This window comes from Arvicanthis niloticus, chromosome 14 (genome assembly GCF_011762505.2).
Source record: "Arvicanthis niloticus isolate mArvNil1 chromosome 14, mArvNil1.pat.X, whole genome shotgun sequence".
Taxonomy (NCBI): Eukaryota; Metazoa; Chordata; class Mammalia; order Rodentia; family Muridae; genus Arvicanthis; species Arvicanthis niloticus.
This window is the reverse complement of record NC_047671.1, coordinates 64172428-64189020: the sequence shown is the minus strand read 5'-3', so window position 1 is coordinate 64189020 and position 16593 is coordinate 64172428. Positions and strand designations below refer to the sequence as shown.

At 37.0% G+C, this 16593-nt stretch overlaps 1 protein-coding gene across 1 annotated transcript in view; it reads left to right on the top strand.

Annotated features, from left to right (window-relative positions):
* The first annotated feature begins 9165 nt into the window (after nucleotides 1-9165).
* The window catches only part of Asxl3 (ASXL transcriptional regulator 3), a 111702-nt gene continuing 104274 nt past the window's right edge, over nucleotides 9166-16593 (top strand). The window contains exons 1-2 of the mRNA XM_034518438.2: nucleotides 9166-9283; nucleotides 10794-10902. Coding sequence (XP_034374329.1) covers nucleotides 9206-9283; nucleotides 10794-10902 — 187 coding nt within the window. The 5' untranslated portion in view covers nucleotides 9166-9205. The remainder of the gene's footprint in view (nucleotides 9284-10793; nucleotides 10903-16593) is intronic.

Sequence of the window (16593 nt, the reverse complement as noted above, 5' to 3'; positions counted from 1 at the left end):
GCTAGGGAGATTGCTCAGGGGGTAAAGACACTTCCAGCCAATCCTGATTACCTGAGTTCAATTCCTAGGACCACCGTGGTGGAAAGAGAAAACCTGCTTCCACATTTGTTTAATGGCACTCATTCACACACGTTTACATATGCAAAAGAAGTTAAAAGTAAATGTGATAAAATAATTTAAAGGACCCTACACCTATGCTCTTTTTATGTGACAGGTGAGGAAGTCATAGCTCGGGTGACGTTATCTTGTCTCAGGCTTTCTATTATTCAAGTAAAGATGTAAGCAGGGCCATTTTGCTTTATTTAACTTAGGCATCCCGTGGTTCATCTTCAATATTTGATGCAGGGGATTCTGGGAACTTAATTTTCTTGCCTCTTCTCATTCTAGGGTTGGTTTCATTTTTCTCTGGCTGGCTTTATTCTCAGTGGGCTCTGAGGAGGCTAAGCATACATGAGTTATTTGTGTTTTCACAGATAATATTCCAACTGAAAATTATTTACGTTGTTTCTATATTTATATATTACTGTTATGAAAGTATATAAAACTCCCAACCACTATGACAAGAGAGATGGTTTCATCCAGCTGTCACTCCTGGTGGGGAAACGAGACTGTTTTCATTGATCGCTATGCAGGAATTACATTAACAAGGAGGAGGAAGCCAACCTTCTAGATACCAAGCCGACTAGGGTAGATATGTTATGCTTGCATGCATAGCAGCTCTTTCTTTTGGGCTTTGTATGAGGTTTTCAAACTGATTGGAAGTGGTGAAGCTCGGGAGGTAAACTGTGTAAACAACTTTGGAAGACAAAGCATGAGAAAGAAATATAGCTTTGAGACTGTCCCAGAGGAAGGGGAATCTACTTAGAGCCCAAAATTATCACCTTGTGTGTGGTGGTTTGACTGTCTTTTAGAATTTGTATTTTGAATGCAAAAATTAAGTATTGTTGGTGAGTGATGATTTCCAACAAATGACTTCCCATGGGCTGAACCAGAATATTGAGAGCCATAGACACGTGGCAGCCTCCTGAGCATAGGTGAGCAGTCGGAGTTGGGGCAGATGAAGCTGAGACAGGTGTCAAGTACATCATATGAGGCTGAAGTGTAACTGCGCTTGGTTTTTCCTCTGGTAGGGGAGGGAAAGTCATCAATTAGCAAAATCAGTCCTTGATCGCTCTGGCTGTAGGAGGAGAAAAGTTACTTGTGCTCAATTTGAGCACAAATTGAGGCAGGAGGTACAGAAATGAGGGAGGACATTGAGAGACAATGGAATGTTTCTCTTGTCAGTGAGGGACAGAGTGATTAGAGTGTGTGAAAGTAAAGAATGTGAATTTAGTAAGACTTCCTACAGGGGAAAGGAAAGGAATAATCCAGTGCTTTAGTCAGGGGTGATGAGAAGGAACCAACAGGAATCAGGAGGAAGGTGGTTTTCTTGCCCATTGTGTCTCCTATAAAGGTAATTCTGAAAACATGCCGTACTTGGTTTAGAATAGGTACATTTATCAGTGCTACCTAAAGTTCTTGGCTATATTTATCTTTTAATTTTTAAAATCTGTATAGGGAGAAATCATCACATTACATCATGTTTTGTGATAAAATGGATGTTTTAAGCAGTGGAAAGATGGCTCAGTGGCTAGGGAGTGTAGACATGGCTAAGAGGTTAGGGTTGGAGAGGTTGCTCAGTGGTTAGGGATGGACAGATGGCTCAGTGGTTAAGAGCACTTGTTGCCCTTGCAGAGGACCTGGGTATGGTTTCCAGCACACAAATGGAGATTTACAAAGATCCCAAACTTTAGAACTAATGGATCGAGCGTTGTCCTCTGGTCTACACAGGCACTAGGTACACATGTAGTGTATATGCACACTTGCAGGCAAAACATTCATACACATAAAATAAAAAAACACATCTTTAAAAATAAATGTTTTACATGCTTTCAAAAATAATGTAATCATGTTGGCAATAAAACTAAATGTCTCTGGTAGTGAATATTCCTAAGTACTTACCCTAGTGATTCCAATCATGAAAATATAGGTAGAATTGTGTCACGTTTTGTCATACCACAATAGGAGCTATCCCTCAGGGTTGTGTTTTGAGGTATTCTTTTATTATATGGGTAGGAAACAAAGGTAAAGTGTATTTTTTTGTAATTTTGATATGTATCATTGATTTATTTGGTTAATTTGGAGGAGGGAAGACAAAAAGATGTGTTCTCTAACACCATTTTGAAATATTTTTTGAAGCATGGCTTAGTATCACATAGGTGGATGCGGGACATTACTGTGTTAACTGTTTGTCACATGGTATGAAAGGATGAGAGCTATGGGTGGAGCACAATGTGTGCTTTCAGTTTATAATGACACCAATCTATCATGCTGAGTTTAATCTGCCCATTGCTATATGGAATTCAATATTTTATTTTTTGAAGACAAATTTTGAAATCTGTATTTGGGAATATGTCCTTTGGCGTGTCGTGGATGGGGAATGGTACAAAGTGTCCATGGGTTGACTGAAGCTCCCTTTGGATTAGGGGCAGTCATCTGTTTGGAATACACTAAAGGCAGTATTTAAATTCCAAATGATTTCTGGTTTAAAACATGCCTCAAGGCTGCCTCTCTCTTGAGTCCCCTGTCCTTTCATATGTACTCAGAAAATTCATCTCAGCTCAGCATACATTTCTATTATGTGCAAAGCACTGTCAGAGTGTAAATTTATTTGAGGATTAGCTTGACTTATATAGGGTTTGTGTAAATGTTTGTTCAATGAATAGAATTTTTTTCTTTAATGATCTAGTTCTACAGAGGCATCTCAATTATGGGTCTGGATTCTCCACTCTGTATTCCCAAAGCCTTTTCTTTCTTAATTTTCATGACTAGTGTTACCTGAGGAAGACATCAACCGTTACCTCCTACAGGCCAGCTCTCTATAACATCTGAAATCAACCCTTAGGAAATTGTTGTCATATGCAGTGTTAAGTGAACACAGGCGACAGGCTCAGCTCACTTAACATCTACAGTATCTGGCTTTTCTTTGTGTCTTTCCTTCCTCTTTTTAGTACTTATGGGAAGGGGCAATTCTGTGGTTTGAGCACCAGATGGTTGAGAGAGCATGGGCCTGGGAATGAAATCAGAATTTGGTCTAATACTTGGCTGTTACTTGATATCTTTCTTAGTGTCCAGGCGTCAGTCACAGCTGTAAAGCTGAGAATTGTGCTGACACTCTATGGTGACCGTAAGGAATACGGAAAATAATTGAATAGGCCTAGACCTACTACAGATGCTCTGAATATATGTTGGCCATGATAATAGATATCCATTGCTATCTTTCTCCTCATTTGTTTTCTATATTATGTGGAACAAGCTATTCATCAAGTTCCCCATGTGCATGTGTTACCTTAATTTTTACTATGAGGTAAAAAAAAATAGAAATTATATAAAAATTTACCTAGCCAAGATTTACATGAGCTGAGAGATGTCAGTTTCTTCCCAGTTGATGTTATTTGAACATCAAACAGTTGCTTACTTTTAGTAGTAACGGTAGCCCAGCTAGCCCTTGAATACTTACAGTTTACCAACGATCTTCAGATCTGTCTACACTTTAGCTCAATCTCAGAGTAGTCTTATGAAATAGTAGCTTTTGCCCTCCCCATTTTGTATTTGAAGGACCTACAACATGATAATCCAATTAAATATGATACATTTAGCAAATAGTCCAACTTCAGTTGTACCTCCACTGACTATCTCTTATTTGTTATGTCTGGAGTCTCACTTGTTATGATTGACTACTTTTTGTAGAAGTCCGGGGCTATGGCAGTGTGTCACACGTACAGTTGTGTGAGCCATTTACCAGTATCAATTTGCCCTTGTGGTGTATACCCCACAGAATGTCTTTAATTGGCAGGAAAAACATTGCCTTTTGTTAGGCAGAGTCTTTGAAATTTATATAATAGATTATATCTTTTCATTATATTTAGAATGAATTTAGAAGATTTCTTTTTTTTTTAAATTTTGAAGATTTCTTGCTGTTCATATAGATACTAAGTTAAAATAGTAAGTAAACTCTTGTCCTTCCACTGAAGAGTTTGCTTTCCACGATAACATGTCAGTGTAGTAAGTGTCTCTATGGATTTCTACAGTCCACCGACAGTGACTTGTAGGTTTATAAAGTGGAGAAAATTCTTGCCTCTGGAACTTAGAATAATGCTTTAAGAAGACATTACTCCATATAAGCCAACAGGTAATTAGAGCTGTGTGTTAAATTTTTAAATCTGAAATGTCTTTTTAAAATGTATGCATTAAGTTGGAACACAATTAAATCATGTTATTTGATAATTATCTCTCGCCTCAGTGGCTCTACTTGATAAAGGAGCATTAAGACTACATTTGTAACTTTTCCTTAGATATATAATGAATACTGAAAATCATGGAAGAGCTGGAAATATAACTCAGTGGTGGAATCCTTGCCTAACATGCACAGAGCTCTGGGCTTGATGCCTTTCACTGAAAAATTATGATGTAGATATGTTCCCATATAAATTTACAACATGTCTTCCTTTAAGCCATCTCTTATTTGAGTCACTTTGGTTCCTATTTATTTTATACTTTTCTGAATTCCAGTCTTGTTATTCTCTACCTCTCAGACTCCACTGAGCTCCCTGGAGACTTTCTTCCACAAATCATGTAGATTCTTTTCTCAGAATCCAAATGTCAGGGTTATTGCAGGCCTGTGAAATGCACATTCAGTGGTAGGGTTATTCATCTGTCATTGCCTAGATATTTTACATGCATAGATTAGTCACGTAATGTATTCACAGGTATCTAGTTTTGAAAGTATTTCAGTTTTTACTGGCAGTAATATCTCACAGCTGCAAGTTAGTGTGTTCCTGATTTTCTAGGGTATTTTCAATCATCTACATTACTGATGTATCATCAACATACCCTGTGTTTGTCAGGGAGCCTACAAGGCAACTCATTCACTGGCAATGTGACCCATTCTTCTTCACTAGCACCTAGTAAGCATAGACATAGCCAAAATAACCAAAGATGCATTATTCATTCTTTAATATTTTAAGAATATGATTTTTAAAATATTACATAGCTTTGACTGTACACTTTCTGAGCATAAATAGTTAAGTTTTCACCAACCAAGCCAAAAGAATCCCTATCTATATTTAAACTCTAAAGTGTATCAACAGATATGACATCATTTATTCTTAAAAATGTTCTTTATAAAATGAAGATATTTTCTCAAACCTTACAGTGAAAATATTTGTAAGAAGTTATTATTAATTCCTTTCTCAAAGGAGAGTGAGCATATAATTATTTATATTAATAGCACTTATCGTAGTTTCTCTCTAATAAGGGGGCCACATAATTGCTTACTGAACTCCTTGAGTTTGTAGAGTTATGTTGCATAGCATTAATTTTTCATAGTCATAGATTTGAAAAATGAGATTTAAAAACATTTACCAGAAGAAGATTCTATCATTTTATCAAAAGCCACATTAATGTAATAAAGTAAGATTTGTATGACTTAAATATTCTTCTGAAATACTGTTAATGTGTGAAGGAATGGACACCTGTGATTGATATAGTCATTGTCAGATCTGTGAATATTCTTTCTATCACATTTCCCAGCATCCTTCCTGGTTTTTCTCATTACTTAAATAGACAAGCTGTCCATTCTTAGCACTCAGAAGTCACTGTTAGTAAATTTTATGTGTTCCATCAGAAATTTGATGATAGAAAGAAATGGTTTTTCTGTATTTCACTGGAGCTCTGCAAAGTGTCTCTGGGGGTTCTTTGATGTCTAGACAGTTTAAATTATGCCTGCTCCCTCCTTCCAAATTCCACCCCTGTTCTGCTTCAGGGGCTGTGGGAAATGAAACAAACCAGAAGGGTTCCACAAACCTTTAATCCAGGGGGGAAATCTAGCAAGTAGAGTAAGTCTCCTCTGGCAGGTGGATAGGAGACGGCCCAGGTACAGGGTCTGTAAGGCAGAAGTATGGCGTAAATAACCTTCTTACTTACTTCTTCTTATATTTTCCATAAGGAAATAGATGCACATTATCAGTAAAGTGGAAACATCTTAGAAATATTAGCGAAGAAGTCACAATCACCCTGTAGCCCAATGTTTCTATTTTTCTTCCCGACCTCTCCCAGGCAGCCAAATCCAAGACTGTAGTTCACTCTTGAGTGTTGTCTCACTTATTGACACGCTGAAATAAATTGTTCTTTGTATGATAAAACTAATTTTATTTTCTTCTTTGTCCTTTGTTTTTCTTTCACAAATGGATGTCACCATTCCTCCAACCCATCCCATTAGAAAGTAAGTAGCCCCTGAAACTTTTTGGCTATTTTGTTTAAATGTTGATGCTTTGTGATTTTGCCCACAATATATGTTCTATTTTGGAGCTCATGTGTTGGATTCTGATGAAAAAGATTAATGTTCGTCCCAACTGTACAGAAACATCTGGGGATGTGTTTTAACCTCCTTCATAGCCATAGTTGTGTGCGTGATACTCTGTTTTATGAATATAAAATAATAAAAATGTACAAATAAGGCTTTCATTTATTTTTTTTGTACAACAGTTAAGTGAGATTACACACATATTTTTCAAGAAAAGAAGGGTAGGTTATCTAGAATATGGAATTGAGATTAATAGCCATAAGTGAAGATGTAGGCTAGAATACTTTAAAGGTGTATTTTTCCACTGAATATATTACATTGCATTTATTACTTCCTTTTAAGAAACATTGGTATCTTTAGATGAAAACATTTTATTGTTTTTAAATAAGGTAGGTCAATAATGATATATAGATAATATTTTATGTAGAAATGCAATTAAAACCTTAAATAAGGATGACTAATCAGACTGACTTGAGTTGCAAGAACATTTTAATTCATCAAGAATGTAAATGTAATTTTAAATCAAAACATTTCATCTGTTTCTTTTGGGGAATATTTGGGGAAATTAAAACAGTTGTTGAAACCTTTAGAGTTTTATTATCTTACAATTGTGAATTATGTATTTTAAATATTTTCTTTGGTAAATCTTGAGCCGTTATTAAGTTAGTAAACAATATAACTCACTAATGTACTTGTGCTCCTTAAAGCATTTTGTCTTTATGACGTGAAGTCTTTAGCTGACATTAACCATAGCACGAAGCTGCTTCTAAATAGTCAGTTTATCATCTGTGATCATGTTTACCTTAGAAAAGGCAAACTCGAATGGTGTTGTATTTGTTCTATATTCCTAGTTGCCTTTAAGTCTGCATTCCTCTTAAATGTTCTAAATCTACATACTTGGAATTGTGTACATTAGGAATGTGGTATGAAGAGCAGGAAGGCTATTGTGGAGTTTGATGTTATCTGGACAATTCTATTAAGTTTTAAAGATCTACAGTGTGTAATTTTTGTGGATTGGATTCTATATGACTTGTCATGTTAACATCTTGTCACATCCCTGCAGAAAGTCTGCATTTCTGACAGTTTCACTAATTTAAAACTCCTGAAATCTGGCACAGTCATTCCCAGCATCAGTTTTTTTTTTCTGTGCTTTTGTCTGGAGAGTGGAATATAAAAATTACATATTTTGCGGTGTTCAGTATAGCGTGTTGCATTATTTATCTGGAATTCATTTGTACAGAGATAGTTCTAGGGAGATGCATCTATTTTGTCTTTATAGCTATGGCTGGGCCCACTTACATATGAGCAAGCATCTTTCATGAGGGAAAATAATGAAATGAGGCCAGTGAGCCTGTAGGATCTTCATGAGGAGAGACGTTACATAAGGCCATAGTACTGTTCCCATGTGAGTCAACTGTTACAGCCACATTGTCCTCTGACCAAATTTATATTAGGACTCTTGTTTCCTGTCAAACCCAATGGAATTATATTTATATGTTGGCACAGAAAAGCTGCTTCCTAAAATAATAAAGACTCACATTATTATAATGCTCTCAAACCTTCAGTGCATGATGCTTATCCATGCTGACTTGCGATAGTGTGTTCCTGCAATTCAGCAATTTTTTTTTTTTAATTTTTACCAGCAAGCTTTCATAATAAATAAGAGATTTGATCATCTTGGCTTTTAGAAAAATTTAGTAGCGTACAATTTTAGTTTAACCTAATAATCCAGAATTTGAAAGTTCATATCTTAAAGGCTCTTTTGTTTCAAAATATTTGAGGTTAAAATCTTATTAAGTCTTAAGGGGATTGTGGAGTAGGGCAGGGCAGTTATAATCAACACCGATTTGACCAAATACTGATCGTTTGCAATAGTGGGAAATAAAATGCACATAGTCACATTGTCTCTGTGTACATAGACATTAAAACAAAGCAGTGGTTATACCTTTCAATTATAGCTTGCAAATGTAATGACTTGCAAACACACTTCAATACACATGCAGTATTTTTTATTAACATCTTTGTAAGGCCTTGAATATAATCCACAGATGTTTGTGCCTGTGTGCACTGGTAACATAGTTTGTTTTCTTGTAAATATTACTGTAACAATTCACTTCATCATATCTTTAATACAGAAGTAATTGTTATTTGGACAGAATGCTCAAACGCTCATTTCTTTATTCCATATATCCAAGGAAAAGTTGACATTGTAGAAGCTGTAGGAGAGATATGAACATAGATACAAATTCTTCATTTGTCATGTGAGCAATTTGATAGTAGGAACAGTCTAAAATACTTACAATTTCAAATCAGTTCTCGGCTGGTTTCTTATTATTCTTTTGTTATTTTTTTCAGCCTATGAGAAAGTACATGCAGGCCTTGAACTTTTTTTTTTTCTTTTGATTGTTCAAGTGCAACCACTAAGTTATCTGAAATATTTTAAAACTGAGGCTTTATTGTGCTATTTTACAAAATAGCACCACATAAAAAATTTGAGCCTTGGTTTCTTTAAAGTACAATGTTGGTTGCCTTGTGAATAAAAACAAAATTTGTGTTTAGGAGACTTTTTGCCTGAAGCCTGTAAAACAGATGAATCTTATTAAGTTTGGGGAAACTAGACTGGCCCTTTATTGTAATGTAGATGTTTCAAGGGTGGGAAGATATTTTAAGAAGGCATGTAAAGCGGTTCTTTTTTTTTTTTCTCAGAATGCTTTTGCTTAATAAGTTGTGTCTCAGCTAGACTCATGTTTTGCGCACATTTCTTTTTCCAGTGGAACCTCTCCCTTAGCCTGTCTGAATGCCATGCTTCACACTAACACTCGAATAGGGGATGGAACATTCTTCAAAATCCCTGGAAAGTCAGGCCTCTATGCTCTCAAAGTAAGTTGGATTGTTTTAGCATACTGTGTGTCACACATATTTTGAAATACATGAAGGTAAATACAATTGAATTTTTCTGAATGACCTCTGTGCCCAGAAGGTCTTCAGATGCCATAAAAAGGGTTTTGTATGAATAATAAACGGTGAGAGATTTCTTTTAAGGAAAACCTCAGAGTTTCCTTTATAACACGGGGGAATGGAAAGAAGTTGTGGCTTCTGAGGAACCACTCCATACTCTGAGATTTATAGGGGGGAGGTCCCAGAGCATCAGCTGGGGGTGTTAGGTGAGCAAAGTTACCATACACATCTTGACTTTACTGCAGTCAGTCCTGTGCACTTTGCACCTGTATGAAATTACAATGATTTAAATCAGGTATTTAGTGTCGTAGCAAATGATAAGCTGGGGAAAGTTGGGGGGTTTTGTTTGTTTTGTTTTGCTTTTACCAATAATGAATGCACATGTGCATGTGTGTGTGTGTGTAACATATATGTATAGAAAATAAAAATCTAAGCTATGAAGTACATAGATAAATATTAGAAGAAACTTTGGATGAATGCTTCTTAATTATTTCATGGACTCCTCATTGCTCTTGAGAATGGAAAGTGACATCTGAAATAGAAAATTCCTCCTTACAGCAGCTTTTGCCAAAATAATTAAGAATATGATCTACCAGAATAATTATAATCCACTAGAATAATTGGGTTTACTGTATTCTACTATATTGGCTAAGTTAAAACAAGTTATTGCTTTAATAAGTAATGGATTGTTTTTAAAGTTTATTAATTTCATTTGAAAAGTTTGTTTTTAATGCCCAGAGTTATACCTGGCAAAGTAGTTCTTCCTTAATAAGTAATTTCCCCAATTCTTCTTACAATGTATGTTATAGTAAACAACACAAGCACATTAAAATTACTTGTATTTGTCCATTTGTTTTTGGTAGCTTCCTGGGTGTTTAATTTATTGGTTAAAATTCTAAGATGTCATCCATTGGTCTTTATCAGAAGGAACATAGGATTGAAAAGTGAAAACTGTATATATTGATAGGAAAACTTGTGTATAGATTTCTTTCATATTTATGTATGTGTTTGTTTTATGTATACGGTGTTTTGTCTGCGTGTATGCACAACAGAAGAGGGTGTTGGATCCCATAGGACTACAGTTATGGATGATTGTGAGCCACTGTGTGGGTGCTGAAAATGGAATCAGGACATCTGGAAGAGGAGGCCATGGTATTAAGTGCTGAGCCTTCCCTCCATCCCTATGTATAGATGTTAGAAGACTATCTAGAATCATTTACCATGGTGACAGTGCTTTTTCAGTGCTTTATTTTTTCTTCTTTTATCCTAACGACTAATATTTCCATTAAAAGTCAATTGGTATTACAATTCTTACTCACATATAACTCTGATGATACCTCAGGATTCTGAAAACGTTATTTAGTTGTATTCAGTTGCTAATATACTTGTAAATCATTTTGTTGTTGTTGTTGTTGTTTTCGAAATCATACAGAAAGAGGAGTCATCATGCCCAGTGGATGGAACATTGGATCTAGTCTGTGACCCAGACCTGGATGGCACTGAGATGGCAGAGGCCAGTGCCAATGGAGAGGAGAACAGGGGTGAGTGTACCTGACTCCAGCATACACACCTTCGCTGTCTTGAAAGTGGTATCATTTAAATGTTAAGTCACTACTTGGATTACTCCACCATTAGAGATACAATTTTCTGGTACTTTTTTTTTTTTTATCACTTAAGACTTACTGTCATTTTTCTTTTAAAAGCTTAGTACTCAAGAAAATTATGACATTCATTTCCCTTTTGTTTATTTTAAACAACACTTTTCCCTGAATAACTTTCTTGGGTGTTACCAGAATCCAATATAGTATATACTGCCATATAGTAAAAGAGGGCTCCTGGGTGATATTTATACTTTTATTTTTATGATGGACTGAGATCAACATATGTCTTATGCGTAGTGGTTCTAGTTTTTGTTATTTCTTTGTTTCTTATAAATTAAGTTTAGTGTTGCTATTCCTCAAAGAATCAAGACAATGTAAAGTAGATTTTCATTCCACAGATGCTCCTTTGCTGAATCTCAGCCAAGTCTGGTCCCACAAATGGCCACAGATCTTTCTTGGGGAGGAAGACTCTTACATTAAATTCTCATCTGTGGACTCATAGGAATTAGTTAATTTTCTTTAAGCAAACAAATCTTGCAGAAATACAGCATTTCAGTAATAATCCAGAGTCATCCAGTTAGTTCTTAGCACAGTGAACAGCCCAGCCCCTTCACTGTTTATGTGCTCTTAATGGCTCCAGAAGCCAAGAGCCACTTCATTCCTCTTTGAACTGTAAGCAAGCTTGTGAGCACAACATTTGAAACAGATTCTGTCTTTACTAGAATGGCCACAGTGTTTCATAAATTCTAACTATGGTGCACTTGACTTAGTGTCTATGCTCCTCTCCCTTTTGAGCCCCCCTTCTGCCACTGGGGTAGTAAGTTACAAAGAAAAGAGGGTCAAAGTCTTGAGCCCAAGGGCAGCTGACTTTCAAGAGGTTGGAGAGACTCTAAGAAAAGGTGAGTGAGACACCAAATAGATGCATCTTGAACATGCTTTTTTTGTATGGGAAGCTGAAAGAACAGTGTGTTTCTGTGAAGAGAGATTGAAAACTGACAGTACTTTCTCCCATGTAAGAACTAACCGCTCCAACCCTGCCTAGTTCTAGACTCAAACAAGAACAGGTGCATTGTCATCTTTAGCTGCACAGAATGTTTGATGCCAGTCTGAGCTGGAAACTTTGTTTCAAGATAGGGGGGTATGTAAGGGGAGAGGGAAGAGAGGGGTGGAAACAATGGTGGAGAATGGGTTATGTCTACTGAGTTATGCCTTTTTGATGAACACGATAAGGAAAGAGACAGCTTCAAGGTCTTCAAGCATAGATTGCAAGTGACTGGCACATGAAAGCTAGAGAAAGGAAATTAGCGGGGAGTACAGACAATTTCAAGAATTTAAGAATCTTGGAAGTGGAGAAAAAGACGTGGGAAATGCTTGGAGTGGGTTATAATCAATACAATAGTTTTTGCTTAATGAAGAACAATTATTAGAATCATTATTTGTTTACTGGTAGGAAAATTCCAGTGGAGGATAAGCAGACCCCATGGGAAGGATGTTGTACTACCATGTGCCGCATAAGATGAGTGACACCTAGGCAGACGAGGAGGCTGGCTTTCCAAGTTAATGGCACAGGCATGTTGGAAAGCAGTCACCTGAAAACTCGGGCTCTTCCAGTAGAAGAGGAGGTAGCTGAGTTTAAACATGTATGGAAGGGACCTAAAGAAGTTGGCTCTTCCTGTTGCAGCGTTTTCTATGGAAAGAATGTCAGTCTAGTGCTAAAGTGTGGGTGGAAGAAGCACTCTTACATGCATAAGGAAAAGAATAATTTAGTCTGCCTATGCATCTGAAAGCACTAAGGCCATGCTCCTCCCTTTATCAATGTTGGGTATAATGGAACAGCAGCCATACTGTGGTTTCCGAAAGTTAACATTCTGGACCACAGGTAGATTCTATGGCTGTTGGGTCTTGCCAAGTGTGGTTGGTGATGTAACATAAGAATGAAGGAATGGGGAATATATGGAGAAGAGATTTATGGTTTCCACAGTGTTTAAGCTAGGCATTGCTAGTACCTTTGATAGATGAGTTTACCTAGAGCAAAGATTGCCATTTTTAAATTGAAGAAAGATGTAAAAACTGGCAGGCGCCCTGATTATGGAATCCAAGAGTGATCTTCATGAATATTGAAGGTGAAAAATATGATAGAAACAGTATTGATAAAGTGTATCAAGTAAGAGCTAAAATTCTTACAGAAATGGAAGGTAACCCAACCCAACCAAGAGTTGGACAGAAAATACAAAGTACAGCTAGGGACAGAAGTTTGAAACTAGCATACTTACCTTAACCAGATTGGGCACAGTCAAAGGTACCTTGACACAGAACAGCTGGGATAACCCATGAGCAATGCTCACCAGCTTGAGCATAGTAACAGGAGAGAGAGGAGGCTGATAATGGACCCTCTGTCTAAGAGTCTAGCAGCCACTTTATAAGAGAAAAGTAACTGGCTGGGAAGGGATTACTCTGGTCTAACAGTCTTTGAGTCATCTGTGTTCTTGTAATGAATTACAGTGAACTTACTGGTTCATCAGCTTGGACATGGCCAGACCCATGAGTAAATGAACCTTTTCATGCTCTCAGAGTAAATCACACAGATACATTTGCTCTAATGAAACAAAACACAACACTGAAAAAATCTAATGGACAGGGACCAAGAATGGCCCAAAGGAACAGTGAGGTCGGCTAGATCGCCATACCCCTATTTCCAGGCCCAGTGGTGCAAGACATGTGCAGAAGACAAGGTCTGACATGTGGTAGTATCATGGTCCTGGTACACATGGTAGAGAGCCAAGATTTGTCAATCAAAATGCAAAGTAATGGTTCAGAGAAAACGTTGAGATTGCAGAAGTTTTGCTAATGGCTGACCCTGAATTCCCGGGGAGACAAGGATTTTAGTGACTGGGCAGGGATAGAAGATAGGGGAGAAACCCTCAGCCAGTAATTAACTCAAAGCGGGGATAAGCAGACTTCCCTAATTTGACATGTGATTAGGTACTTCACAGAATAACTCAGACCCACACATATCCAGCAAATGTGACCCAAATTAGATTTCCTGGCATCGCCTTTGAAGTTGCATTAGGGAAATTGCTTTGGGGAAATCACTGAAAGAATAGTAAATAGCTTATTTCCTTGAGTACTCCTTGGCTCACCCACCTTTGTATCTTATTGCAAACCATAATTGCTTCTTGCAGGACAAGCATATTTCCTATCCAAAAAAAGTAGCATGTGTAGTGTGGAAAACCTAGAGAGTGAAAATCTATTGAGTGTGGGCTATGCCCTGCCTTTGCAAACCTTGGATGTTCTTACACATACTTTTAATATTCACAGCATTTCTGTGATGCAGACAGTCATTATAGGTCTTGTTATTTGATTTGATCTCAATGAACAGTCTTAGAAATATCTCTCTCACACTGTATCCAAGCCCAGGTGTGTACCTGACACCACAAGCCAGTTTCATAGTATTCTGAAATTCTAACTGGAATGCAGGGAGGAGATATCAGCCAGTGATAGAGATAATTTGCCTTCTGGTGTGAGCCCTGATATGTTCCCATCATCCTCCTGAGAAAGTTTTCTACATGTATGGTTGTGGATATTAGGGAGAAGTGTTAGAAAAAAGCAGAGAAGGATGAGGAGAGATGGGTCCTCAATCTGTCCTTTGGTCCATCTGTCTGCAGCTCCTCACATTGCGTCTTTCCTGTAAAGACTGAAAAGATCTAGGTGGATAATAACCAGTAATTGGTAAGGTACCTTTGGCACAATTGAAAGAACCAGCTTGGTATCACCAAGTTATTTAAAATTAATAAGGATAAATTGGCATTTGTTATTCCATCAGAAAGAGAAGCAAAGATGTAAGCAAGTGTCTGTCATTGACTAATATTGAATTAGGATGGGAGAGATGGCTCACTACCTTAGAGAGCCTACTGATCTTCGAGAGTTCACTTCTCAGTTTTCCTGACTCCAGCTCCAGAGTATCTGTCCCCTTCTTGCCTGTATTAATGTGAACAGATATACACACATATGCTTAACTTTAAAATGAAGTAAATCCTATGGATAAAGCTAAATCAACCAATATATACTATAGTGCTATAGTATCTGAATGCCAGCTCTTTTAGTAAAATTCAAAGCACTGAACGCCTACCTTAACCTTCTCTTGGAGTCAACTGACCACAAGAACCAATTCTTAGAAAATTACAGCTGCTTTTCCAAGATACATTTATTAAAGTTTCTTTGAAACAGTCTATAGTTGGAAAAAGAAGTATATTTTCGATAGTAGAATTTATGCGACAAAGAATTATGGCTGCATACAGGTATTTTTGACTTCTGAGCAGTCTTTGAAGTGAACAAATATTGAACACATAGACTTGAAAAAGTAAACTGCTCAAATTTTATAAGCTAAGCTCTGGAGATCAAAGAGTGATTTAGGTGGATAGGCTGATATATCTGTGTTGACAAGCCATGACAAGTTATGCCTACATAAGTATAGATCTGTGTCACACAAAGAAAATATTATGAATTTTATGGTCTACTTTAAGCAGAGATTTATGGGTGTGTTTGTGTCTGAGTTGTTTTTTGAGCATAATACACAGGTATATTATGGTTTTCCTCACATATTAAGTTGGTTTACAATGCATTACTTTCTTGTAGAAAGAACTCATAATATTTTATATTAAATAATACCATCAGTGTACAGTCTTTACCCTCTTCATCTTCTACTTAAAAGTTATTATTAATGAGAAAAAGTGTCTCTTTTATAGCCATAATACATTTCATGCTTAAGATAAACAGCAAAGCACTCCCTTTAATGAAGAAACTGGAGAATATGTAATTTTCATCTACTCATATCAAAAACATGGTGGGGGGAGAGAAAAGAAAAAAAATGTTCTGCTTGCTATTAACCCTAATGGCTACAGGGAGGAAGCCACATTCAAGCCAGGGAATTAGTATTTTTGAAGTTTCCATTTACAGAAAGGGGGAGGAAAGGGCAGGAGAAGATAGGAGAGGGGACAGGAAAAGAGAGAGAGAGGGAAGGAGAGAAGAATGGACAGAGGGACAGAGAGAAACACAAACACGTATCCAATATTTAGACCTTAAATCCCAGTGTGTATAATGATTTCACTGTTTCAAGAATTTTATATGACCTCTTTTCATTATTCTTTATGGCTAGTTTTATAAGTGGGTTTTTGGTTGTGTGATTCTTGGCAGGGTTGTGTTAATGTAATGAAACATTATTCAAGTCACTATTTTCTTTGGCTCAGAAGTTACACTTTAAGGGGGTCTTTGTGTGTGTGTGTGTGTGTGTGTGTGTGTGTGTGCGCGCGCGTGTGTGTGTGCATGTGTGTGTGTGCGTGCGTGTGTGCGTGTGTAATAAAAGTATTGAAAGTGAAAAGTGCTCTAAGATGGCTCAAGTGTATGGGTACGATCTCTGCTAATACATCAATTACAGAGACTGAGAGCTTCATGGACTATATGGAAAGTTTCTAATGAAGACTCGGGCTCTTTTCAGGAGTGGCCGCAACGTGTACTTCTGCTATAACATATTCAGATCTGTAGGCTGGGGATAGAGGTAGAAGGGTTCTCAAGGGAATGACATGAGCAACTAGGTTCTACTCACTACATTAGTTACCTTTTCCTACTGCTGTG